This window comes from Sceloporus occidentalis, unplaced genomic scaffold (genome assembly GCF_023333645.1).
Source record: "Sceloporus occidentalis isolate IW3139 unplaced genomic scaffold, rSceOcc1.0.p SCAF_7, whole genome shotgun sequence".
Lineage (NCBI taxonomy): Eukaryota > Metazoa > Chordata > Lepidosauria > Squamata > Phrynosomatidae > Sceloporus > Sceloporus occidentalis.
In genome coordinates, this window is record NW_028316987.1 from 11,683,111 (window position 1) to 11,710,444 (window position 27,334).

Below are 27,334 nucleotides of genomic sequence, written 5' to 3' on the forward strand. Positions count from 1 at the left end.
TGGTAGGTTTATGGTTGTAAAGTGCCATCAACGGTGTAAAGGCAAGGGATGTCCAGTAGAATTAGGGACCAGCATTGATATTTGACTCAGAGCTGCTATGGGAGACTGGTAGTAAAATCCAGAGTGAGTCTGCTACTGGTAAATGGATCCACTGATACTTCTGGTAACATCAGAACAGGAGTTGCTCTGGTAGAAGAGGCTCTCCAATGAAGACAGTAGAATGGGGGAACAAAGGCTTTTTCACTATCTTATGTTGGATTGCTTTGGTTCTTTTTTTTAACTGAGCATAAAAGTTAAAATTGAAGGCAAGAGAGTAATTACCCTAAATTGATGACACACTAAAGCACAGATGTTTTTCTTATTAGATTTTATTAGATTAAGTCACAAAGATTTGATGCAAAAGGCATATATGTTATTCAAGTCGCTTTTCAAAGGAAATGGGGAGATCCACTCCCCACACACGGTCAAGGAAAAGTTATGTGCATTAAAGTCACAAAGTCCGCAAGCTTCTTTCCACAGTCTGTCTGGAACGCTTACGAATCACCCAAGGCGCTTTAACATGTTTTAATCGTTGATTCCTAGAAATGTGATTTCCTGTGAGTCTCATGTCGGCAATTAAAAAAAAAAAAAAGACTTGAAGGGGAGTAGTTTGCTGACAATTTATCTGGATAGTGAGCCTCTAGTCTTTTCCATTATTGGAAGGTCACCATTGTAACAGTACAGCACCCTGCAATCTCTGGCAAAGATACCAAAGATTTCAAATGGAGGGAATTGTGTTTGGTACAAGCTTCACCACTGCACAGGACGCAATACCAACTGATCCACACAAATAAAAAAGGATGGGAGAAGGCATTCCTGTGGCAGGGAGAGAGAAAGCAGCATAACGAAGTTAAGGGTGCTGAATGCTGAAAAGGAAAAACACAAAACAAAAACAGCCCTAAAGGTTGCAGGCAAAGTCTGGCAGGTTTGCTAGTTCCCTTGCTATTAAGCAAGTTGATCATATACCTTACTTACCCAAGAAACTGGACATTGAATATTTATTCCATCCAACCTATGATCTTTTGACTTACGTTTTGCCTCAAGGTCTAAAAATGCACCGGAGTGCAAGCAGAAGGTAGACAAGTCTACCTTCCCAGTTCAAATTCTGAAGCTAAAAAATGCACAAATCTCTTGAGGAGTCATCTCCCACATATGAAAGCATCGGATGAACTTCAGAAGTCATTTTGTGTTGAGGTGGTGGTGAACACCTTAAGGAACCCATGGAACACCCCATGCAGTTTCTGGGATATTTTAGATGTCCATACTGGTGAGGAGCAGCATGCGAGTATATCATCCAACAGTTGTTTAAAACACAGCTTTCATCTGCCACAGGCTCCCTTTTCACTACATATGTCAGCAAAAGCCACAACTTAAGTGAAATTTTTAACTTTGTGCAGTTCAGGAGTTCCCTCAGAGTGAAAAACCAGCCAAACCAAACTCAGTCAAACCTTTCTCCCCACTTCCACATTCACAGTCTTTGCTCATGTATAGATTCAGTAGGTTAATTTGGTGTGTGAGGGATATTGCACTTGTTGAAAATGTGAGCATCTCACTTCTGCCTGTATTGCTCAGACCAGACTCTATATCCCAAAACAAACCTGTTTTTAAAGGAGCTGAAATGCTGATTCCCATTTGTGCCAAATTTCTAGCAACTGCACACAAGAGTTCTGCAGACATGCTCCGATAGCACTTGTACCACTACATCACAAGTGATCTATCCAGTAATAGGGGTAAGTCTGGGATAAAGAGAAACAACTCCTCAAATCTGCAAACTCATCTGTGGGCCAATGCAGTTTTTTCAGATGAGAAAGATGTGTACCAACAGTGCAAGCAGTAGAGCAAAGCAAGTTAGGATTTTTGCTGGGGAAATAGGAAAGTCCTAAACTGCCTTCTGGACACTTGTTCTGCTGATAGCTCTGTCCGAAATGAATTCCACATATTTTTATGACACTTTCAACCCACAATAGATGATACAATAAGGACAAGAGGAAGCAGTGCTCCTTTATGGCATGTGCATGCTCTCTCTCTGTCATAAACACTCTCTCTCTCTCTCTCTCTCTCTCTCTCTCACACACACACACACACACACACAGATACTAGAGCTAGAGAAAAGGGCCTTAGGTTCCCCATGCAGAATATAATTATATAATTCAGGTACTTTTGCCACTGCAGAAGGGTCACTTTAAATGGAGAGGAAAAAAACCTTTCTTCATAGTCATTGTTGCACATGGGAAAGAAGTTGAGAAATTAGAAAGAAAGCATTGTGGAATAGAGATAGCAATACACTCAGGACAGATGTCAGCTTGGTGTCCCTTTCAAGTCCAGGAATATGACTGGTAGCTGATTTTCTTTCCTCCGTCATCTCTTCTAAAATATGCCAACAAAATATACCCATACATTTGGGTAGTAGATTCTTCAAGATTCAGTGGTAGTTATGCTAGGTATACAGCCCTTCAGAAAGGTTGGAGTCTTGAGACACAGTAGTGAGCTAGAAAACTGTTTGGTTTAGAAAGCAAACCTCAAGTTTTTGCACTGTTGTCACATCTCATCAGGATTACTTGATGGCATTTTTCTGTTATGGAAGGCATTTGAATAGGTTTATGAAAACACAGCAAAGACAGTATGATCATGCCCAGGGAGGCAGGCATTCCGGGGAGAGAACAAAGGCAGAAATAGAGGTAAGCACTTAGCAGATTCTGGAAGCATGTCCATGAAAGAATTTGGCACATCTTAATCCAGAAATGGCTCATGTTCTCGTAGTGATGCTAGCTACATCAGGTCACAGAAAGACCTGAGGAAGCCTCCTTCATGCTTCTTTCTAATTTGCACTAATTTGGACCATCTGTGGTCTTGTCTCCTGTTTGCCATTTGATCATCATCTCATCCTTTAATTGGTCAGCCTCATGAAGACACTGTCAAGGCTCTTCAGCCTTACCCTCAAGATCAGCGGTGAGATACAATCTTCCCTCATCAGTACGAAGATAAGAAAATCCAGTTTTTTGGACCTTATTGGTTTGTTTGAGCATGCTCAAAAGGCAACATCAGAGCAAGATGCTAAGAACCTAAGACCGTGCCATGACTTCCATAATCCGTTTACGTAGGTGGAACACAAATTCTGTCATGGTAGCACACAAACTTTGGTTGATAAGGTATCGGGGGAGCCGACCCTAAAAGAAATGAACAGAGAGAATTAACATCATGTCCATATGAATGTTAGAAGAAATACTAAAACAGCAAACTTTGACTGAAAGGCCCTCAAAGAAGACAGGGGTCTTCTCACACTCTGCTTTCTGACATCATGTTCACTGCAGAAACCACAGTGATGCTTGAGCTACCAAACTATGGCCACTTACCCTAAGATGGTGCAGTTGATTTAAAACAGAAACCCTCTTGTATTGAGTCAGACTATTATTCTAATGGAGGAAGTTTCTCTGAATCCAACTAGCACTTGTGTCAGAGTACTTCACCTACCATTCAATCCTAACCAGAGCCTGGAAAAATGACTTTTTTGGACTATAGCTCCCACTAACCATGGTGGAACAAGCTTCTTTGCGGTCACAAATATATTTATTTCAGACAAAGTATAAAGAGACAAATTTACTTTACCTTCAGGTCTGTATTGAGGATCCAGAACAAAGTACAGATGTTTGGATTAGTGGGGCATTTCAGAGCAACAAACCCCCCAGGACCATTCTCTGCCCTAGGAAATGACAAAGGCAGAAGAAATTGGGAGGGGTGTGTGTCACAACAGAAGCAAGTAGATAAGCAAAGCAATTTCTTGTGATTTTAAGGTAAAGTAGCTATTAATTAGATAATCTCAGTTGCCTCCCTAAACAGTTGTGGCTCACAAGGCAACACACATTTAAGGAATGAAAACACCAAATACAAACCTCTCCTCCAATACATCTGGTTAAGTACTGTATTTAAAATGGTTGCAGTATTAGAGCCACAGATTAAAAATTCAAATTCCTCCCATTTCATCCCATTTGAAACCCAGCCTAGACTGTTCTGGTGGGTTATTATAAGAACCTTCACAAAACAGGCTGCCAAGAAGCAAGGGAAGGACATCCAAAACAGGGATTATATACAGATCAATTCATACAGGGGATGGAAATGTCATAGATATACTGAAATGAGACCAGGACATTAGGATTTTAGAAGTTATAAAGACTGTATGTTATGGTTCCAGGAAGCCGCAAAATGAAGATCTTAATTCAGATTTTGAATTTGGTGCAGGACTGTTTGTATTTTGTTTTATACATGAAACCATCTTTGTTTTTCAAACTGCCATTGGAACCTGTCCCCATAGGGAATTGAGAAGAATGAAGACTGTTCACCAACAGCAAGACAAAAGAGACTGGTGAATTTCCCCCCAAGAGTATGTTGGGAATGAGAGCTGACTGCTCTTAGTTTCTGACTCTTGACATTAGATGCAGAAAGCTTACTCTCATTTCTCAAGTATTTAAATTGCTAGCAATCCAATCTTCTTGAAAAAGACAAGGAGACTAGACACACCATATTTCACTGTGTGCTTTGAAGTGTGAAAAGAATGTTGCCCTCCTCACAAATTTTCCCAGAAGCTGCAGAGTCAGTGAGCTAAAGGCCAATGACTTTTTAATGCTATTACTCAGAAAAAATGAAGATGGTAAGCAAAGCCCTTCCCTGGCTGGTCACCTGAGGCAGAGACTCTGATAACAACAAAAGAGGCCTTGTTGTTGGGAGATGCTTAGGCAGAAGTTGAGCTCATCACAAGATAGAAGCTGGAAGAGACCAGACACCCAGGAGTGCTGCTGAAGAGACAGCTCACTGAAAATCAGTCACTGGTGGATACCACAAAATCCCTCACTTCTCTAGGATCAAGGTTTATTGACCTCTGGTCACATCAAAACAAGAGGGTGCAGAGCTATTCTCATTTGCATGCATGTATGCATGCATTCAGACACAATATGGGAAGCTACTTTGAAATACTAAAATAATGTGACTATTTAGTCTCCTGTATGATGAGACACATAATCTGAGAATTTCCAATTTAAAGTGAAATATCACAAATTTCTAGCTCTCAAGGCTGTAGAAAAAGTAAGGGACCACAACTTTTCTCAACTCTAACCATGAGCACCTTCATAGCAATTTCATTTTTATGAGGAGATGGAACATAATATGAGGTGCAAAAAGGAGTTCTGGGTAACTAGCACTATCATCTTAAAAACATTTCCCTGTTGCAAGATTGCAAAAACCCAAACCTGATCATTTTTTTCAAAAGATCTATAATGGTTGAAGTATTGATTCTTACATTTCAAATTAATTTAATTTGGATTAATAATTTATTTCATTTCCCCCCCAAATTAAACAATATATGGGCAAGAAGTACAAAGGGGACAAGCTTTCCTCCACCTGGGCATTCCAACACAGCTGGGGGATTATGGGAGCTACTCCAACACTTCTTAAGAATACAAGGTTTGGGCAAGGCTGAGGGATCAAGGAACAGATGCTTTATAATGGTGACAAGAGGTGATTAATAGGTACTAGTTTATTCGGTTTACCAAACATCAAGTATTTTGACTCATATGGTGATAAACTAGACCGAGTCAGCTGAATATTGATCGTGTGTCTATTGCTCATGAGTTCTGCTCCCAAGTCAGAAGCAGAGCAGTAGTTTTATATATTCCCAACAAATCAACTCTACTGCTGAAACTAAACAAGTCCAGGGAGAAAAATGCCTGAAATAATAGACTGGTAGGTGGAATAAGATATGTGTGTGTGTGTTGCTGTTAATTTCCCCATATTCACTATATCCCAGACATTAACTACTTTATATGGAGGTCCATTAGCAGGCTTCCAGTAATTGCTATTAGAAACTTGGTTGTTTTATATAGCACGAGAAGGCACTAACAGCAAGATTTTTGGGACTGCTGATAGTTTTGATTGCATGCGTTTATGGTCCTAGTTTATCTTGAGGGAGGTGCCTGTTTTATTATTGTCACTGGCTGTCTTTGTCATTTTATTTTATCCTGTGAGCTGCCACAAGAGGGCTTTGTATCCTAAAAGGTGGCTTAAATATATTTTGAAAATACACAAATACATACCGGACGTATTTGGAAGTCGGTGGACGTGAACTGTGAACTGTTGCCATTCCGGATGAAATGTATCGATCTCTCCTTCTCTCAATGCGACGCACATTTACGAAGTCCCTTGGAAAACAAATAAGAGGTAAACAACTCATTCAGAAAACAAACAAACAAACAAAAAACAAACAAAAGCTTAGAATTTAGACCAAATGAAGTCAGGACTCACCTGGGTGACACAACGCCGCCTGCGGCCCCAGCTGCCACATCATAGGATATCGATGTGTTATCGTCAACCCGTTGCAAGATCTGAGTTTTTAAAAAACATACAGTTGTCTTAGACAAATTAATCTGAACCATTGTGTGAGCTTCTCCTCAAGAAATTCAAAATTGATGAAGTGGTTAGGGATTTGATGGCTATTTTTTACCATCTTCACAAAGTATCTCCGGTTATGAAGGGGAAAAAATTAAAACTGGCAGTATTTCTCAATCTTGAGCTGCACTTTTGCATTACCAGTAAATTCTGGGAAATGGTCTAAAAAAAGGTAAATTATACAAACTCTGTTAAGACTCCATCTAAAATGTTATCATCAAATAAAACAATATAAAAGGTAATTTATTTCTAAATTTCTAAACCCTTGCCACATTTCAGTTGTATATTATCTACAGATGCAAATATTTTTTCTCCATAGGCATCCCACTTCCACAAAGGCACAACAGAAAGCAATCAGAATAGCTTAAAGAAAATGTTGATCTTGTGTACAGCCGCTGTGAAAAAGGCTTATTCCAGGCTGGGGATCATTAGGGAACAAATCTAAAATAACACTGCCAAAATCATGTCAATCAATCAATCAATCAATCAATCAATCAAGCTTCAGGAGCTGATCACAGGGACAGATGGAAGAGTTACAATGTTTCAGCCTTTTACATATTAGAAAAATAAGGCTAACAAGTTAGAGGTGAGAATCATATGGCCACCCAGATGTGGGACTACAATTCCCAGCATTCCTCACTATTGTCTATGCTGGCTAGGGCTACTGGGAATTGCAGTCCACCAACATCTGGGAAATCACAGAATGTATCAAAGTGTTATGCAATGTAGACAAATTTAAGGTAGAAAAGGCTACCAATGGCTACTAGTCATGGTGAGTTTATATTATCTCTAATACTAGAAGCAGTATGCCAGTGAATATCAGTTGTTAGCAGATATGAGGAGGATATGCTATTACACTCATGTTCTATTGTGTGTTGTTGTTGTTATATTTATTTGTATTCCACTTCCCCCCCAAAACTGGGATTCAAAGAGTCTTACAATTTAAAAGAACAGTACAATCGCCATTCCAAGTCCACGGACTTGAAATCTGCGGAGGGGTGACCACCATTAATCTTAATGGGGCACATGCCCATGGTGCGTGCCCCGCATGCACACGCCCCATTCAAGCCTATGGGGCTTGTATATGCGTGAGATTTGGAACTCGCGAAGGGGTCTGGAACGGATCCCTTGCGAGTTCCAAGGGGCGACTGTACAATTAAAAACATATAAAAGTGATGCATTAAAATAGAATTCAATCATTACATTATTAAAACAAACACTTGTTAAACGAATAAAATACAGTTAAAAAGATAAAAATGTTTAGAACAGTATAATGTAAAACAATACAAGACCCTAGCCCTTTCTTTAAAGATTATAATTTCATTGATTCAATAAGTCCCAAGCAGTTTCTGCGGTGTTTAAGAAGTAAACAGAAATTGAAAGACAAAAAAGCAATAATAAATGCTGCTGTCTGCCAACCATTATCTCCAAAACAGAATTAGATTTAGTTCAGAACTTCCTCTCTAGCAAGTAACAATTCAGAGGAATGAAAGTCACAAACAAAAGTTATGTAGCCTAGAGTCAGTGATGCCAAAGGTAACTTTAGTAGAGGAAGACATAAAGGAATTTAGTACGTGGTTTCTGGTTTATGCGTAAGCCGCACTGTAATACTTTCAATGGCATGCGTGGCGGCTCAAGCGTAGGCGGAATTTGCCTTACGTGCCGGGGTGTGTGTGTCCCGGAATGGATCCCCTGTGTAAGGCTAGGTTCCACTGTAACACCTTTAAGGAGCCACTTCCTCAGATTTTAGTAAGCTTGTGGTAGAAATTTCTTCTTCCTAGTTAGTCTCAAAAATGCTACTGGATCCCTTATGATTTTGGGGGATGGGGGTGGGGGCTAAAATATATATGGCTATTTCTTTGACTATGTTAGCAGACGAACCATCAATAGCCAGTAGCTACCCAGGAGACCAATCTGGAAATATTTACCTGGCATGCTAACAAGGTTTTATTCCACAGCACCATCTTCTCTGGTTGGAGAATCATCTCCTGGTAGATTATCTCAGGAGGACACTGCAGAACAGCCTGCAAGTGAAGGAGCATTATTCATTGCATTCATTGCTCTGCCCAAACTCTTCTGTGGAGCTGATTTATAGCTGCATTTTTCAACCCACTGCCTTCCATATATACTGGACTGCAACTCCCATTATTTTGAACCAGCATGCTAGCTGGAAATAATGGTAGCTGAAGTCCAGCTTACCTGGAGGGCTGATTTAGTTTCTTTTGAAAAATAAGCCACAAGATTTCAAAGGAAGAAGATCCCCAAGCAGAGACTAAAATTCAGCAAGGTCAATGGAGATTAAGCAGTGAGCCCTAGTTAACTACCCCATGCCAGTAGCCAATTATTTTCACACAGTGGCAAACCTTCCCTCTCCCTCCAGGCAATTAAAAAGAGACTTATTTTTAAATCCCCTCTAGCAATAGCTTTGACATCAAGAACAGAAGAAGTGTCAAAGGGAGTGAAATTAACATGCTTTCAGTCAGGCTGCTCATCCTGGGCAAAGTGATCAGACAATGAACAGGGAACTAGAAGCAAAATAACTTTCTTGCAAGAGGAGGACACTGTTTAGATTTAAAAAAACCCAAGCAACAAACTCCTCACCCACCCAACAATGTCACCTAGAGACCCGCACAGTGTTTCTTCTAGATATTTGCTCATAATCTGTCAGTCTCAATTTTCTACTCTTTTCACTCAAGGTAGCAGAGAATGAGTAAGGTAGGATAAAATGAGAGAGACAGATTATCGAGAGAGAAAATAAAAAATCTCTGTGGCTTCTGTGATTCATAGCACATGTGCTAGAAGAAAGGCAAAAGCTATCCAGGCGCCTTACCTTGAGGATGAAAATCTTGCCATAGAATGGCATTTCAAGTGAGTGAACTGTGTCACCAAAGTCCTGCAACAAACATCATGGAAGGCATGTGAGTAAATAGCTGGGGATAGAGCAGCTTCTCTGTAGCATTTCAATGAAAACTTGCAGAGGTACATCACTTTTTCCTTTCATTAAATTAGTTGGACTTCTAGCTTGTTTCATACCAAGGGGACATATATACTAATGATCTACTATATGTCTAAGAGCAATCTCTTGAGCAATACCTTATGATGCTTCTAGATGTACAGGAGAGGCTGGTAAGGTAGAGGCAGTATGTGGCCCTCCCATGCACCCATTATTTTGTGGTGCTGAAATATTATTTTTGTCCTCAAATAGTCAGCGATGCTCTCCACACCCTGGTGATTTCACAGATTTAGGGCATTTTTACGCTCTTACTTTTTTAAAGCCTGCAGTGGCCTTCTTTCAACCTATATAGGTCTGTCAAGTGCTTAGACTGGGTGTTGTTTCAGGTGGGTGGGCGAGAGTCATGGGACATCTCATATTCTTCACAAGCATTTTGGTTCACCACTTCTGGGGCTCCATGAACCAACTTTCTCCTCCCTTTCTAGTCTTAGTTTTGGGATGTGGAACAAGTGGCCTCAGAAAAGCTCTGGCACTCAGTGTCTAAGCAACTGCAGGGAATGGAAAAAAACTGGGCAATATCTCTATTGTGGCCCCCAGATCTTGGAATAGTCTCCCAGATGAGCTCCGCTCCACCACATCTTTAGCTCTTTTTAAAAAGAACCTGAAGACGTATTTCTTTTCCCAAGCCTTCCCACCGTGAAAAATCATTTTTTCCTTTACCCCTCTTCATTGATGACCCAGGAATGTATATATCGACTTCCCCTTCTATCTGGCCCTTTTGTTGTTAGTATCATTGTGTTGTTTTTAATGCTGTTTTTAATTGATTTTATTGGAATGTTTTTTATATATAATTGTTCGCCGCTTTGATCAAAATTTTGGAAAAGCGGGTTACAAATAAACTATATTATTATTATTATTATTATTATTATTATTATTATTATTATTAGTTCTTCAGTGCCATTCCATGACTCAGAGATCCTGAACAGGTCCTGCCTGGAGGGCAATGGACTAAAGAAGCCTCATTTTCCAAGTCCAAATGTGAGGAAGACACAGGGCAAGGGCAGGAAATTTCTCAAGTCATTTTGGCACCATGAAGAACCCACATTACTATCAGGAATGGAAAAGATCTTTAAAATGAGCATCTTTTCATGATCCCTGAGGGTGGGACTGGGTTGGAAGGGGTAGATAGTCACACAACACCAGCCCTGCTCCCTTGAAAACTAAACCATGCCTTTCCCCTCATGTTTCTATTTCACTATGTGGAGAAGACATCTAGAACATGTTTGATGAAAGAATTGAAAGGATTTCTCATCCCAAAATGAAGGTTCTCATCTTTGGATGTTCATTTCAGCACACTTCAGCAAAGCAAACATGATAAATTATGTCTAGGAAGATTAAAACAACCCCACCCATTATCTGAGCTAGACATTATCTATTAATACTTTCTAATATTGATCTGGAATCCTTCAGTCCTTTAATTATCCAGGAAGCGTAAACTTACAGTGCATCTTTCAAAAGTCCAGTTCTCCTCCTGAGCTAAGATCTGGTCCATCACTTCCATAGCTAGTTTTCCTTGTCGGACATATTCCCTCTCCTAGGGCAAGACATGACACACAGTTAAGCAACACACATACACACTCAGTTCCACTTCCAATTGATTTTTGCATCTAAAGTTTCATAGACTTAATCTCCATTTTGTACAACAGGGCAGGGAGGAAAGTGGTACTCAGATGCTTCCTAGCATTTAAACAAGAGTCACTTACTACTGCAGGTTTACTAGAGCCCTATCCTTAGTTCAGACCAGTGCTTCTCAATTATTTTCTGTCATGCCCCCACAGGAAGAAGAAAACATTTCGCGCCCCCCACGCGACTGTAAATAGTATCATTTGTCTATAAAATTGTTATAAGTACACCTCTGCATAACACTGTATCCTGAGCCTTGTGCCCCCCTTTACAGAGCCTTGCGCCCCCCCTGGGGGGCCCGCCCCACTATTTGAGAAGTACTGGTTCAGACAGAAACAGAAAAAAGGTTTTTCTATTCAGACAGACACATATAAATAAAGCAAAAGATTTTATTTAGGATTGCTATTTGGTTAAGAAACAGTAACTAGTCATATGACTTTATCAATTAATTGATAACATTTGCCAAAATAGAACACAATAATTTAAAGAGGGAAACAATGCACTTTATTTTTTAAAGTTACACAAATGCATTAGAACAATCACCATTAGAAGAAGCACTCCCTTGTCTTATGGAGGCTGCAATGCTTCTTCTAAAACAGTGATTGCTTTCTGATGTATCTAAGGTTTATGTTATTTTTTTAAAAAAAATTCTGCTAACCAATTAATCAGGGGCACTTTTTAAGCAATATGGCTCTACTTTTTCTGTTTGCTATTTTTGGTCCACATATGGCAGGGAAATTTGTCCCTCTGGGTGTTTTGGACTGTGAATCCTATAATCCCTTACCATTGGCTGCACTCGATAAGGATGGTGGGAGCTGCAGACCAAAGTATCTGGGAAATCAAAGATTCTGGATCCCTGATACAAAATCTTCTCATTGCTTCTACAATGAAGAAGCAATGGAAGATACCACTGCAGCGAAAGACACAACTCAAGGTGAACTGCCATTGCCATCAGGAACAAAACGGCCCTTCATGAATATAGCCAAGGCTCCAAACAATGTCAATACTGGCATCTCAACTCATGATACAGCAATATCATAAAACACCAATATAGTTTCTTTGGGAGGTTCAAGATTACAGTGAATAATTTAGACTGCAGTGGAATCACACTGCCCCTCAGTGGCTGACAGGATCACAGCAACTCAAAGGTATGGGGAGCAATTTACACATAGGCCCTCTGAGGTTGGCCAAATCGAGGTATTATCCTAATCTGGATTTTGCCTTATTTCTTCCTTTCCAGAAATTAAAGACCCTGATTTTGAGGCAGGAAAAGGCAGTGAGGATTCTGCTGCAAAAATCACTTTCCTACAGCATTTCAGGGGTTGTAAAAGTTTTTATAATTGTTATAATCATTTTATAATTGTTATGCCCAGGGCTACATGAAGATGAACAAACAAATAAAAAGAAACCATGGAGATTTTTCTTGGAAGTTGTCTGGTCCAGAAAATAATCAAGAGAACATTCATTATTTGTGTGCAAGTAATATAATGGAAATGCAATTATTACGTCTGCAGTTGCATTAAATTATGAACGCAGCACAGTTCTGTACAAGTCTATTAAAATTATTAATTACTGGGAGGGAGCATCATCCAGCTACTGTTGCAACCGACAAACAGGGTAGGTTTTCAACCTATGGCGACTCCTATAAGCACCAATTTGGCAGCTATTGATGACAGTAGAATCAATGTCAAATCTGTAGTTTGCAAGCCAGACTTCCCATTACCAGTGCACAGATGTCTCAGAGAATACAAACATCAACAGTTGCTTTTGTGAGTGGCCACAGCTAATAACATAATTAATCCCTGCCTAGACTTTCTGCATTTCGTTTTCCGCTAACCTCATTGTTATAGCATGTCTCCTTCTCAACCAGGACTACACTCCATGCATCTGGTAAAGTGGAATGAAGTGTATTCTATAATGAATGTTTCCAAAGGGATAGCCATGATAGTCACTACCGGCATGTAAAGATATAAAGGAATCCTTTATATTTAAAGGAAATAAATACATTTCTAGCATAGGCCTGCATAGATTTCAGTCCACTTATTCACTGTTAAAATGGACTGGAGCCCATTAAAGCTTATGTTAGAAATTTCTTTCTCTGTCACTTTCAAAGGTTCACAGGATTCTATAATAAGAGTAACAGACTTTAAGGTGTCACAATATTCTTCATTGCTTTTGCTGAAACATACTAAACAACTCCTCTGAAAATAATTTTATATAGCAGTTTTTTAAAGGCCCAAAATGTTCCATATCATATCAGATACCGCCATTCCATAAGGCAAGTAAATATTACATCCCTATTATAGGTGGAAGCACAGAGACAGAGAGGTTGGACCGAATTTATTCTAATCTGTTCTTACAGCCAAGGTGAAATTTTGACCAGGTATTTCCTGGTTCATTACTCATGTTGTTAGTCATTATCGCCACACCAGTCTTATATGCGTTCTTGTTGTTGTTTTTGTATGCCTTCAAGTCATTTCCGACTTATAGCGATCCTAAAGTTTTCTTAACAGACTTTTTCAGAAAAAGTTTGCCACTATCTTCCCCTGAGGCTGAGAGCATATGACTTGCCCAAGGTCACCCAGTGGGTTTCATGGCCAAGCTGGGACTCGAACCTTGGTCTCCATAGTCGTAGCTCAATGCTTAAACCATTATGCCACACTGGCTCTCACAAGGCATCACCTGTTTAAACAGAATTTGCAGTCATGTTGGCAATTTTGTCTGCTTGAACACTGAATGAATGTATCCCGCTTACTGTGAATTTTAGAATAAAACAGAAAAAACAAGTTTATGTTACCCTGCTATACTCAGAGGTAGTGGCATACTCCAACATTAAAACGCCTCATATAGAGAAAGGGGTTTAACAGAAGCTTGGGGAAAATGTGGCTCATCAGATCTTGTCAGATGCTAATTCCCATCATCCCTCACCAACAGCTATGTTGGGTAAAATTGACTGGAGGTGCCAACATCTGAAAGGCCAGTTTCTATAGCCCTAGTTTCAAAGTCAAGAGATATTTTTCCAAATGTTGTCCAATAATCCAAGTATTTGAACTTCTGTTTCTACCAAAGTCCCAAAAACCAATGATTCTGAGGCATACATATGCATTAGCAGTAGGAAGCTTTTGTATGCCCATGAGATGCCCATGTCACCTATGCAATCTGCAGCATTACAGCATACAACTTCCATTCTAGCAATCTTTGATGTCCAATGCTTTGCGGCCTGATTCGAAGGGCTATTGCTGTTCAGTTCAGCCTAAACATACCTCATCTGTTAATGCTCTTTTACCCAAAAGCTCATCATCTGAGTCATCTGATCCTGTAGGTGAAGACAAAGCAAGAAAAAAAATCTACAAGTCAAGACACAATGGTTTTAGAATTCTGAAGTTCAGGACAACCAGCAATAGCTCCTTATTCCCTGAAATCCCATGACTACTTATTCACCCCAAACCATGTTTAGACAACACAGAGGAATTACAGACATTTTGCTTCCTCAGGTGTTCCACAGCAAGGGTTGTCAAATGGTGACTTTGGGGCTGTGCAGACCGCCCCTAAGTGGCAGCCTGCAGTCGCCTCCAGCTGTGTCGGATTGGGGTCGTGGCAACCGCATGCCATGGCCCCGATCTAGCCTTTACAGGGTGCAAAAAGGAGCAACAAAAAAAGCTCCTTTTTGTGCCCTGGAAAGGGTGTGATAGCTGCGGTGCAGTGGCTTTAAGGTGCTCCTTTGGCACTGTGTCATGTGGGCACAGTGCCAGAGAAGCACCGTGATGCCGCGCGCCATGTGGAGTGGCGTGCAGCATCAGGCCACCCTGGGGGGTGGAGCTGGGGCGTGCATCATGTTAACCATTATGTTACAACGGACAGTTTGGGAGATACTGAATTAACCCTTTGATTTCTCTTAGGTGAATACTGCTATACAGGCTGTTCACTTTATGGCTGCTCCTTTGTTAATAATTTCATCAAGAGAAAGGAGAGCCTGCTCATGTGAATCTGCAGCTTCCATGTTACCCTACTCACATTCAGAATGGCTACTCTTGATCTGCCAATATTTAATTGTGACAACTGACTCATAAAACATTACACACAAGTTTGACAGTAACTCCTCCCCTGCCCCTGAGGAAGAAACATCAGTCACCTGCAACTGATTCTGGAGGGGAGTAGAACTGGCCATCAGAGAGTGCACCTGAGTAAAGGAGGGGCCCACGGGCCACAGCAGCCTGAGCAGCCAAGTACCCTGAAAAGGCCAAGAAAAAGAGATGGGTTTATTTAAAATCATGTTATATCCCTCATTCAGCCTGTGAGTAGGAAAGTTGGATGAGAGAAATTAACCATCCTATCAGAAATTTTACATCTCTGTATAAACTGAGAACAACCATCATGTCATTGAAGCGAAAGTGGGGAAATTTGACAAATTTGGGAGGTCTGGTCAACTGCACATGTTCTGGAGAAAGGCAAAAACTGGGTTTCTAATCTTGAATGGAGCAGTGCTCACCAGGATTGGGACTCCTTCCTTGTGGTTTTGAGGTACTACCAGTGGCAGGAGAAAGAGCCAAGTTCAGACAGAGAAAACACAGAAAACACTTGGCAGCCGTTCACCTTCAACAACCACATTTAATAGATTCTTGACAGTCTGTATGAAGGTACTGGTCTAGCATTCTGGAAATTTGGGATTTGTAATCTAACATTTGACTGATTTGGTGTAATCTGCATGCCTGCCATGTTTCTAAGCAAAAGCTGAATCCTGCTATCTATGGTGGAATGAACAGTTCCCCCCCCCCCCCCCCCAACCTGGTCCTCCTCTATGGAGCTTAGGGTAGAATACTTGCCCAGACCTTCTTCTTCTTCTTCTTCTTCTTCTTCTTATTATTATTATTAACCTTTATTTATAAAGCGCTGTAAATTTACACAGCGTTGTACATACAATCTTTTAGTTATATGTTTCCCTGCCCTCAGGCTTACAATCTAAGAAGACACGACACAAAAGGAGAAGGGAGTGGTGGTGGGGAATGGGATCAGGTCTAGCAGTTCTTCTCCACCTCCGAGGCCTGGACCAAGGCAGATGGACTGGAGGAAGAGCTTGGCTTCTTAATGGATGGTTAAAAGGAGGCTTCCTGGGTCAGAGAGTGGCTTACCTCTGGGAATGCTTCTCTAAACAATATAGTCTTTAACTCAATTTTGAAACTGGGCAGAGAAGTGATGAGGTGTGCATGTGGGGGAAGAAGGTTCCAGGAGTAAGGGGCAGCAAGCGAGAAGGGATGAATTCGGGAGGGGGCAGTGGTAGTCCTACACTGTGACAGGAGACCTTGACTACCAGAGCGGAGGGTGCGAGTAGGAATGTAAGGAGAAAGAAGGTCAGATAAGTAAGGAGGGGCCAATCCATGGAGGGCTTTGAAAGTCAATAACAAAAGCTTGTACTGGATGCGGAAGGGGAAGGGGAGCCAATGAAGGGAGGATAAAAGAGGAGAAACATGGTCAAAGCGGTGAGCGGATGTGACAATACGGGCAGCTGAATACTGGACAGAGATTAAATGTCCTTCAAACATTTTATTCTAACAATCCTGCAACGTAGATTAGATTAAGTACATAATTTGGAACATTAATTTATTGAACTGCAGCTCTCAGAATCCCCCAGTTAGCATGGGCACTGGCAATGCTGGTTGGGCGGGGGGCAGTTTTGTAATGTTGCAGTTGTAATGCAAAAGAGTTACTTTTGTAGTCAAACAATCTACTGTCTGGCCTAAGGTCCTCTAGAAATCTAGATAGCTGCATGGGACTTCATTCCAGGTATCTCCAATTCAATCCATGGTCTCCTCACATGGAAATCCTGTGACCATATATTACCCTGCAGCTCCCAGTAGCCCTAGCCAGAATAGCCAATAGTGAGGAATGCTGGGAGTTGCAGTCCAATATCTCTGGGGCTACCTGACCCTGACCCCTGGTTTATGTACTGCACCATACTGGTATTTGATACCAGAATGGGACTTTGATGGGTAGAAAGAAAGTGAAAATGCACAGAAAATGGAACAGAGGACCTGTCTGTTTCTTTCAAATTTGTGCTACAAACCTTCAGCGTTCTAGCCTTCAAGAGCAGTAACCACATGGTCACCGAAGTACGTTTGGCCCTTCCTTCTCATCAACCCCTTCTGCATTTCATGCTATTGCTAATCTGCATAACAGAGGTAAAATTATACAAAAACCAGATTTTCAAGAGACTCAACTGAGTATGATAAATTTGGACACTATCACAGTGAGAAAGTTCCTTTTAGCTTAACACACACAAACACCTTTGTACAGAAAAGGCTACTTATCTCTGCCATGTATGGGATCTGACCAAGCAGCTTACCTCAACCTTTCAGTTTGAGATGCTTTATCTTGGTAGAGACTGATGGCCTCTTTGCCTATCATATCTGCAAAGCAATTAAGCGGCTAATGCTTTTCTCCCTTAAGCAGTGTGTTCCTAATTCAATAGTAGCAATAGAGTGCTTGTTTAGTTCTAACATATTTTTCCCCCATCATTTTTTTTCTTTGGGGTAAGGAATACAAATTATTCTAGTTGTGCTTTTCAATTCTTTCCCTGTACAGGAAAAATATAATATAGGAAATGGCCTTTAAGATTTAAAATACATTTTTCAAGCTACAGGCTCCAAAAAGAATCAACCACTCCCTTAAATGTAAGTTCTTCTTTCAGAGCAAGGGTGAGCAAAGCGCAGCCCACAGGCCACATGCACCCAACAGACCATTATTGTGGCCCCCAAGGGATAAAATAAAGAAAATATTTTTTGCTCCAAAATAACCCCCAAAGCCGTCCAGGGCATTTCTACCATGTTGGGAGTCCCCCCTAAGGTCAAACAATTTGTTTCAAACAATTTTCAATTTTGTTTTGCCCCAAAGTCCTTTCTAGGGATGTGTTAGAATTTCCACTACATTTTTGGTCCACTCTGGGCCAATTTCCACCCAAGAGAGGCCTTTTTGAAACAGGAAATGAACAGGAAGGGACTTCCATTCATTTTCTGTTATTAAAAATGTCCTATTAAGGTCCACAAACATAGTGATAATGGCTCCCCAGTCCCCTAAAGGGCATTTGGATTGGGTACAAAACATTGATTCATTTTTTTAGCAGGAGAAGCTTTGGGTGGTGAGGCTGTGTGCAGCTCTCCAAGTTCTCCTGGGGGCCTAATGCAGCCCACCCCTGTTTCAGAGCAATAATCAGCAAAGATACGGTCCCCAAAAGGCCATTCTGCAGCTCCAGCCCTTCTAAACCAAAGTATTGCCATACACCAGCAAATCACATCATCAAATTTAGGAAAGTCCTGTACAACAAATAGGAAATATTTCATTTAAAGAGGTTTTGTTGTTTGCTGCTGAAATCTGTGGGAACAGACTTTGGGTGGGTTTACAGGTTAATCACCTATACCAGCCAAAGTTGCCCACCTCTGTTTTAGATCGTCTCTCTACACATGGCTAGTGGTTGCACATAGCCCCCTTTTACCCCCCACACACCCCTGGACCACTCCTTTTCTTGCAAAAAGAATGAGTTGTCTCTCCAAAACAGCATCCAGAAGTGGCAAATGATCTTTCAAATAAGTCACAGAGCTGACACAGTGCAGGTTAACATCTAAAACCCCCAGTTTTTAAAAAACAAACTGAACTTCTGGCCACTTTGAATTTTGCTTTCTATCTTCTGGCAGTCTGTGAAACTGTAAGATCCCAAAGGCATACAACTTGCCCCTGGAGTTGCCCATTCCTGCCAACATATGGCACATTACACATGCAAGGCTGTTAATGACTTTCACCCATGTCACTGAAGACATTGACTCACATTGTTCTTCCTCGGACTCTTGAGGCAAGACTTTGAAATCTAGAAACCATGTTTCAAGCCAGGCAAGGACAAATGAAACAATAGGCAGAAGGTAGCCAAAAGGCCCCTTGTTTAGCAGCTGTTGGAGGAAAAAAAAAGAATTAGGTTTCAAAGCACATGATAGAAATCACTTAAGATGGATCAGACATCCCTAAAGCACTTGTAACACCAATTATTCAAAACATAATTCATATAGATTAGACATTCTTTAAAGCATCTGTAACAATGTTTTGTACTCATAAACCAACAACTAGCAGTAGATGTTTAGTGTAATTATTTTTGAACATTATAAAATTTGCTAATTTTAGCAATTACAACTTAGAATCTCACAAAACCTTTCAAATGACTACAAATATTAGATTGAATGCTGTGTTAATTATTACAAACTTACCTCTGAGAAGATAACTTTTAGTATCAGGAAGGCACTGCACACCAGTGTAGTGATCTTGAAGGAAAAGGTCGGATAAGGGGGGCGAAGAGAGAGAGAGAGATCCATTAAAAAAAATCAGAACCATCTTTTTAACAGCTATAAATATGTGTCTATGAGTGTAACAACATGACAAAAGCAGGTAGATTCTTACCGCTATAACCCACCAGTGGCGGAGCCTTAAGACAGCATATCCAAGAAGCAGCACCGAGAACCGGAAAAAAGCCAAGATCTTAAAAAACAAGCCACACATACAAGACATTCATGAAGAGAAATCAGCAAAGTTCTCCAAGACAGAAAATAGTTAAAATTCTATATTAATCAACTTCAATCGGCAGAAGAATAACAATTTTTCAAAACTTCACAGGCCTCTGGTAGAGACAAAGACTTCTGCAAAACCAAATGCTTGCTTATTATAACATTCATGTACATGGACCCATCCTGACCTTGTGCCTCTTTTAGCAACATTACAGTGGGCCCTTGCCTTACGTGGGGGATCTGTTCCGGACCCCTCCCCATGTAAGGCGAATTCCACCTATGCTCAAGCCTCATTCATTTGAATGGGGCTCGTGCACAGCAGTGTGGGAGTATGCAGGGCGCCATGGGTGTGCGCCCCATTCATTTGAATGGGACACGCTGCCCCGCACGCTCCCCGCAGCTTGAGCGTGTATGCTCAAGTCTGTGTAAAGCGCGCCTGCGTATAACGCGGACATATTGCATTTTGTTCTGGATAAAAAGACAAAAGAAAAGAAAAGCTCTTCTACCTTCCACCACAAGTTACATCTTTATCAGAATACTTACAAATATGTCAAAAAATGAAGTTTTAAAGTTGTAGTTGATAATTTCTTCCTTTAAACTCTCCTGGATACTCTGGGATGTCTATAGATTAGAAACAAAGACATTAAGAAACATAAAAAACCCTTGCTAAATAAGGGTTAGCCTAAGACTCTTCTATGTTGGCTGTGACCCAGATCAAGAAAAGCGTATCCTCTCCTTTGTGTTGGAGCGGTTGTGGGGCAAGAGGTACTTATCTACACATGTGATTGGAGTGTCCAAATGTTCAACAATTCTGGACACAGATTGTTCAATTGATGTCAGACATTACTAAGCAAAAAGTTCAACCCATCCCAGAGTTGCTTCTCTTGTCAATATTTCAATTTGATAATAAATTTCTCCATCATAAAGAAATTATATCCTTTTCAGTTGCTATAGCTAGATTAATCATTGACAGAAACTGGAAAACAGGTAATCTGTCCATGGGTCAATGGTGGATGAAGTTCTGGGAAGTATGGTTAATGGAGAAGCTTACAGACAATATCAGGAGAACCTCTGGGGCAAGGAACTGTAATCAGTTCAAGGAAAAGTGGTTACCTCTTATAGAATATAGAAACTCAAATTCTTATGCTTATGTTCCACCACAGCACCACAAGAGATTTTGGTTTGGGGTTTTGAATGAGATCTCAGTTTTGTAAATCTGTATTTTAGCTTGTGTTTTTAAAGTAGAACAATGATGCAATTGTGTTTTACCTTTTGTATACAATAAAATAATAATAATAATAATAATAATAATAATGAAAAGTGTAGCCTTTCATTTCATCTACTTTTCCTAGGCCAGCTATCCTTCCTCAGTGCCTTCCAGATGCATTCAGCTACTATTCCTATAATCTCCCCAATGGTCATGCTGGCTAAGGACAATGAAAGCTGTCATTCAACACAATAGGCAGGGCTGAGTTAAACTGACTTCCTTTCCCTTCTAAACTTTAGAGTCTTCATTTTTAAGTTTAGAAAGAAAGAAATTCAGTTTATAAAGAAGGGAAGATTACTAAGGGACATGCTAGTATATGAAAATTAAGAACATCAGAACTGAAGATTTCTTTGTGGTGTGTATGTATGTACTTTCAAGATGCTTGTTGACTTATAGTGTCCCTATGAATTTCACAGGGTTTTCTTAAACAAGGAATACTCAAGAGGTGGTTTTGCCAGCTCCTTCCTCTGAAATATAGCCGTGGGCATCTGACATTTGTTGACAATCTCCCACAATCAGTGATGACACTGCTTAGCTTCCAAGATTAGATAGGATCTTTTGCCTTTGGAGTTAGGTAAATTCAAATATTCCATTCATTCTCGCTGATAGCTCCTTGTTGCAGTTCTGTATGAGTTACAGCTTTGTCTCTTATTAGGAGAGCAGTGACTCATTCAGAAAATATACAGGTAAGGACAATCTTGTGCTCTAACAAACAAATGACCCTCACAACTTGAAGGAGGACCTCTTCTGAAAGCATGCTAAATGTATTCCACAGGTGGGGAATGTGAGGTGCATGTGGCCTCCCAAGGCTGTCGTTCAAACCACCAGGGCTTCCCATCATCTGCCTGCATTTTTATTGTAACAAAACTCTACTAGGCCTAAATTAGCCTAAGCAGGCTCTAAATGTGCCAATATAAAATAAAATAAAAGTTGGTTTTTTTTAAATTGGGGCAGGTTGCACCAGGAGAATGCAACCCTCATCAATGGAAGGTCAGTGTGGCCTTTCCAACCTCAGGCAATTGCACACTCTGTTCATAGTCTCTAACATGAATTCTAAGTGATGCCCTATTTCATTTGGCCCAAATCTTTGTTTTTTGGTGATCAATCTGTTCATTTCATTGCCCTGACTCCTCAGAAACTGAAAGCAATGGCTAAAGGCAAGATAGTGAGCCTTGCCAGAAAGGTATGTAGCCTAGTTCATCTTGGTGTTTCAGAAATCAATTGATCTATTGGCAGAACCACCTAACCTTAACCTTATTCACTGAGATCTACCCATGATAAGGGAACCATGCAAGTCTCTTTTACTCACAGATCGCCATCTGCCTGCCCAGAACAGAAAATCAAATTAAGTGTGTAACAGGCCGCATATGTCAGGCAGGATATAAGCTGACACAGGCCAATCGTTACCATGGCAGCCATGAAACTCTACGATGCACATGGCAAAGAGGCTGCAGATTAAATGTTGAACTTCTCCAGAACAAGAAGCATCAAAAGTCTTCACATTAGCACCTCTCCTCTCTGCCTATCGAGATGAGGCCGCAATGGGCACAGCTGGGAGAGATTTAGAACTCCCTCTCTATTTGGTAATGCCTGCCAATTCAGTGGTATCATCCAGGACTGAGTTCTGGAATGTTGCCCATTCACCAACTTGGCATTCAGCAAGAATGGATAATTTGCTAAATGACCACCAGATGTCCCCAGAATAAGCAGAAGAGGAGACAAAGCACGATTATCTAGCATACTCTTCTCTAGGCTTCCCATATCCCGCCTGGGGGCGGGACTTTCCCGATTTGGGGCGGGTCCGCACGGTCCCGCCGCGGTTTGGCCCCCCCCGGGACTCCCCCCCCCAGCGAGTCCTGCAGGCTTGGCTGGGGCTTGGAGGACGTCTGGAAGACAGACGTCCTCCAAGCCCCAGCCATGCCCAGGGGGCTCCTCCGCGATCGCGGAGTCCTCCAGGCTTGGCTGGGGCTTGGAGGACGGCTGAAGCCAAGCCCCAAACCTCTGCCTGGCTGCCTCCATCTCTGGGGGGGGAATCCCGGGGGTGGGGGCAAAACGGCGATGGAGGCAGCCAGGCAGGGGTTTGGGGCTTGGCTTCAGCGAGGCCCCATTCCCTTGCCTGGCTTCCTCCGTTGGCGACGGAGGCATCCAGGCAGGGGAAAGAGCCTTTCCTCTTTCTCCTCCTCCTCTTCTTCTGCCTCCTTTTCTTCTTCTTCTTCTTTCTCCTCCTCTTCCTCCCCTTCTTCTTCATCTTTTTCCTCCTCTTCTTCTTCCTCCTCTCCTCCTCCTCCCCTTCTTCCTCTTCCTTCTTCCTCCTTTTCCTCCTCTTCTTCATCTTCTTCCTCCTCCTCTTCTTTTCCATCTCTTCTTCTCCTCCTCCTCTTCCTCCCCTTCTTCCTCTTCCTTCTTCCTCCTTTTCCTCCTCTTCTTCATCTTCTCCCTCCTCCTCTTCTTCCCCATCTCTTCTTCTCCTCTTCCTCCCCTTCTTCCTCCCCTTCTTCCTCTTCCTTCTTCCTCCTTTTCCTCCTCTTCTTCATCTTCTTTCTCCTCTTCTTCTCCATCTCTTCTTTTCCTCCTCCTCTTCCTCCCCTTCTTCCTCCTCCTCTGCCTTTTCCACTCTTCCTCCTCTTCAATGCCCAAATATGCTGTTTGGAATGGGGGGGGGGGAGGTTAGCCAGAAAGGGAAGTACATTTCTGCCATCTGTCTAGGAACAATGCCAAAATGTTCTCCATTTTGATCATGCCTAAGAAACATGCATTTATATTAACATTTTTTTAAAAATCATCAATTTTTTTGCGTGTCTTCCATTTTTTTTTAAAAAAAAAGTGTCCTACATTTGAAAATTTTGTCCTACTTTTGTCCTACTTTTGTCCCAGTTTGGAGGTCCAGAATTATGGCAACCCTACTCTTCTCCGACCTGGTGTCCACCAGATATGTTAAATGACAACTCTCAGAAACCCTCCCCCAGATTGAAAGATTCTAATAACTGCAGTGAAACATACCTGGTAGGCACCCATGGGGAAAACAAGCCTAAAATAAAGGGAAGATCATCTCCTACGCTATCCTACCTACTCTACCATATTGTTTCCCCCGCCAACCCAAAAACAGTACCACGCTTACTCATGATATATTCCCCTGATTCCTCTCCAACATTACCAAATGCAGAAAGCAGTAAAACCAAAAACCAGTACAATCAGTAAGCACCATAAAACAAAACACTAGAAGTGTGAGGCACAGGCAAAGTGCGGTCAAAATAAAATAGCACCATAAAATCTAAGTGGCAGGTTAATACCAGTAAAGAGTTATATACAGAGGGCAATGTGGAGCAGAAAGCAGTGGTTCGTTTTTTAAAATCAGAATTTAAAATATTCCAGACCTTTGTAAACCTGTGACCTCCGAACTACAGTAACTATGCTTTTGCTTTCATCCTGAACATAGTTGCACCACCTCTGAAAGATCTTCCTTTCAATAAGAGCCCTACCGAATGGCCAGTGTTCACTAAACCACCCTCTCCCCCTAAAATCATAACACAGCATTTGCAGAATCAGTTTATGGGACATATAGGGGGAAATAGGTGTAGATGGAAAAGCAACAGCAGAAGAAGGCAATCACCTAAGCAAGTAGATGAGCATAGAGGATATGTGACTGGATAGGTTGAAGGGAGCTGGACAAAATGATAGGCAATCTGAGATGAGGCATGGCTAGGCTATTAGCTAAATCAGGGGTAGGCAACCTGCGGCCCGGCGAGGCCTTGGGACCGGCCCCAGCCCAGTCCTGCCACCAATTGCCGCCGGGGCCTTTGGGGGGCAATTGTCTATAGAAGCCTCAGAAATATGCATTTATATTAACATTTTTTTTAAAAAATCAGCAAATTTTTTCGCGTGTCCTCCATTTTTTTAAAAAAAAGTGTCTTCCATTTGAAAATTTTGTCCTACATTTGTCCTGGTTTATTTATATATTTAATGTTTTAAAAAATTATTTAATTATTTATTTTTTGGCTTCGGCCCCCCAGTCTGAGGGACAGCAACCCGGCCCCTGGCTCAAAAAGATTGCCTACCCTTGAGCTAAATCATGCTTTCAGTCTGTGCCATAGTTCACTTGGCTGTGGTACTATAATCTCTTTTTCCTGGGGAGCCAGTTCCAGTTGGAGGCTATCTCCATGATTCAAAATTAGGCCCTAGGAACACTAAAAATTTATAATCTCACAAAACTATAGCCCCCTCTAAGCTTGAAAACTATGGCTGGGTCCACAACCTAGATTCCTGGCAGATAACCCATAATGTGTCACTCCTGCTCCACAACTCATCTAATCCTGTGGACTGCTCTGTGAACCACTGGGCTCTATTCCTGATTCCTCTTCCCCCACTCCCCCCCCCTTTTTTTGTATTTGAGCTGCCACTTTCCATCTCATGTTTCTTTCCTACTGAGCTATCAGAGACTTTTCCTTTGAACATGATGTAGTTTTTCACTGTTGCTTATCTTTCTCCTGAGATAAAAAAATATGTGTGTTCCCTATATAAGCAGGCCATCTATCCATGCACACGTGTATATAAAGTGCATCTGCATGTGCTGAGAGCATGTTTTGCCCCAAGAGGGTTCTGGAATAAAGGCATTCAGCTGTCAGATAGGTGGCAATTCACAGCCTTGACAGCCTGGATGTAAAGACATGCAAAACCTCCTCTCCAGGGATTCCTAGAACTATCAGTTATTGCTTTGGGGCTTGTCTTGTCACAGTGGTTCATACATACAGCTGAGCAGCTGCAGGAAACATTGGACCCTCTAGATGTTTTGTATTGCAACTCCCATAATCCCTAACCATTAGTGGGGCTGATAGCTACTATCAAGTAGTGTATAGGAAGCTCTCCCAAACATCTTGAGGGAAACATTTTGTCTAACCCTACTGTTAGGGATACCACAGTGTGAATGCATCCGTTGGCTTGCACATGCTGTGCCACCACGGAAATGTTTGCCTTCATCATATTTATGGAGTGGGTTTTTCTATTCTTGCTATTCAGTGGTTACTACTGGTATGTCCATATCATAATTGGCATGTGTTCCCATCTGGTGTAGCTGTATCTGCTTTAGTCTTATTTTAAAAACAACAACACTTCTATTGTATTTTGAAAAGGATCATGATAAAGCAAGGAAGAGCAAGAAGAAAAAGAAAGTGGGGGAGATACATACAGTAGGTTGGGCAAATACATGAATATAAAATGACCACAAGTCATGCTGCTCTTTCCTTTATAACATGGTCAATATCAGATGTTTTCTACTTGTTTCCTTGACAAAGACTTAAGTTCATGCCTTGGTTACTTCTTGCCTTGATCACTGCAATTTTCTTTTCACTGGTCTTCATTAGATCATTTTAGGTCTCTGGTTTCCATTTAACATTCTGTTACAAAGGCCCGTTACAGACTGCCCAAAAGGGGCGGTCTTGGGCTGCTGCCGGTTGCAGCGCGGAGGAGCCGCAGCAGCCAAACCGCGCGACTCCTCCGCGCTGCAAAAAAGGAGTGCAGAAATCGCACTCCTTCCAGCAACTCGGAAGAGCCGCCGCAAGTGCCAAAGCGCGCACTCGCGCTGCGTGTCCATTACATCAAGATGGCGGCGCCCGTCTGTATAGGGTGCCACCATCTTGCCGTATGGAATACGCGCGAGGGGCAAGGCGCGTCCGGAAGCGCTGCCCCTCACACGTATTCCTGGCGCAATGACGGCGCCGCTTAGGCCCGTCTGTAAGGCGCCTAAGATTATCTTTTTGGCCCATCACTTTAAGTTACTCCACTTTTGATACCTCTTTGTTGGTTGCTATTCCTTTTAGGATTCAGTGCAAGCTTCTTGTTTTAACTTTAAAGCCCTACACAACCCAGCTCCTCCTGTCTTTCAGCCTTCATTTATTTTTACCAGTCTGCTCAAAACCTGTGTTCTAGAAACTGTAAGCTTCCTCTCCCTTGGCTTGGTTTCATCCCTTTTACTCACTACTCCATACTCCTGGAATGACTTCCTTGAACAGCGGCAGACCTCTCTTTCCCTCTTGTTTTTAAATCTCAATTAAAAACTTTCTTGTTTTCCAAAGCTTTCAGAACTTTAGTTTAAGAATGTTTTAGAATCTTGTATATGTTCGTTATATGCATCTGTCAGTTTGCTTTATATTTATTGAAATGTTTTTCCCTGTCTGGATAACCTGTTTTACAATGGCATTGCATAATTTTATGTTTGTATTACTCTTTCCTTTCCCTTTGTATGTGTGTGTGTGTTTGTTTTAGAGTGTATGCCTTGTATGTCAATGGCACTAAATAAATAGGTGTGAAAACAGGTTTTCTTGAAGTTGTCTATAATATACATGTTTATTTGTAGCTAAAACAGTTAAGTTTTCTGACCACTGAATGATACAAGGTGAATGCACTAGAAGTCTAAAAGTGAGT

General features: G+C 41.4%; 1 protein-coding gene across 4 annotated transcripts in view; it reads right to left on the bottom strand.

Moving 5' to 3' along the window:
* Positions 1 to 386: 386 nt before the first annotated feature.
* LOC149309189 (stAR-related lipid transfer protein 3-like) overlaps positions 387 to 27,334 on the bottom strand; it is a 46,796-nt gene continuing 19,848 nt past the window's right edge. For all 4 annotated transcript variants that reach the window (XM_089531909.1, XM_089531911.1, XM_089531912.1 and 1 more), the window contains 13 exons: positions 20,194 to 20,271; positions 19,547 to 19,624; positions 19,357 to 19,410; positions 18,927 to 19,044; positions 15,243 to 15,341; positions 14,374 to 14,426; positions 10,929 to 11,021; positions 9,305 to 9,367; positions 8,403 to 8,498; positions 6,331 to 6,410; positions 6,123 to 6,227; positions 3,646 to 3,739; positions 387 to 3,206 (listed from right to left, as the gene is read on the bottom strand). In XM_089531909.1, the coding sequence (XP_089388035.1) occupies positions 3,102 to 3,206; positions 3,646 to 3,739; positions 6,123 to 6,227; positions 6,331 to 6,410; positions 8,403 to 8,498; positions 9,305 to 9,367; positions 10,929 to 11,021; positions 14,374 to 14,426; positions 15,243 to 15,341; positions 18,927 to 19,044; positions 19,357 to 19,410; positions 19,547 to 19,624; positions 20,194 to 20,271 (1,116 nt within the window). In that variant the 3' untranslated portion in view covers positions 387 to 3,101. The remainder of the gene's footprint in view (positions 3,207 to 3,645; positions 3,740 to 6,122; positions 6,228 to 6,330; positions 6,411 to 8,402; positions 8,499 to 9,304; positions 9,368 to 10,928; positions 11,022 to 14,373; positions 14,427 to 15,242; positions 15,342 to 18,926; positions 19,045 to 19,356; positions 19,411 to 19,546; positions 19,625 to 20,193; positions 20,272 to 27,334) is intronic.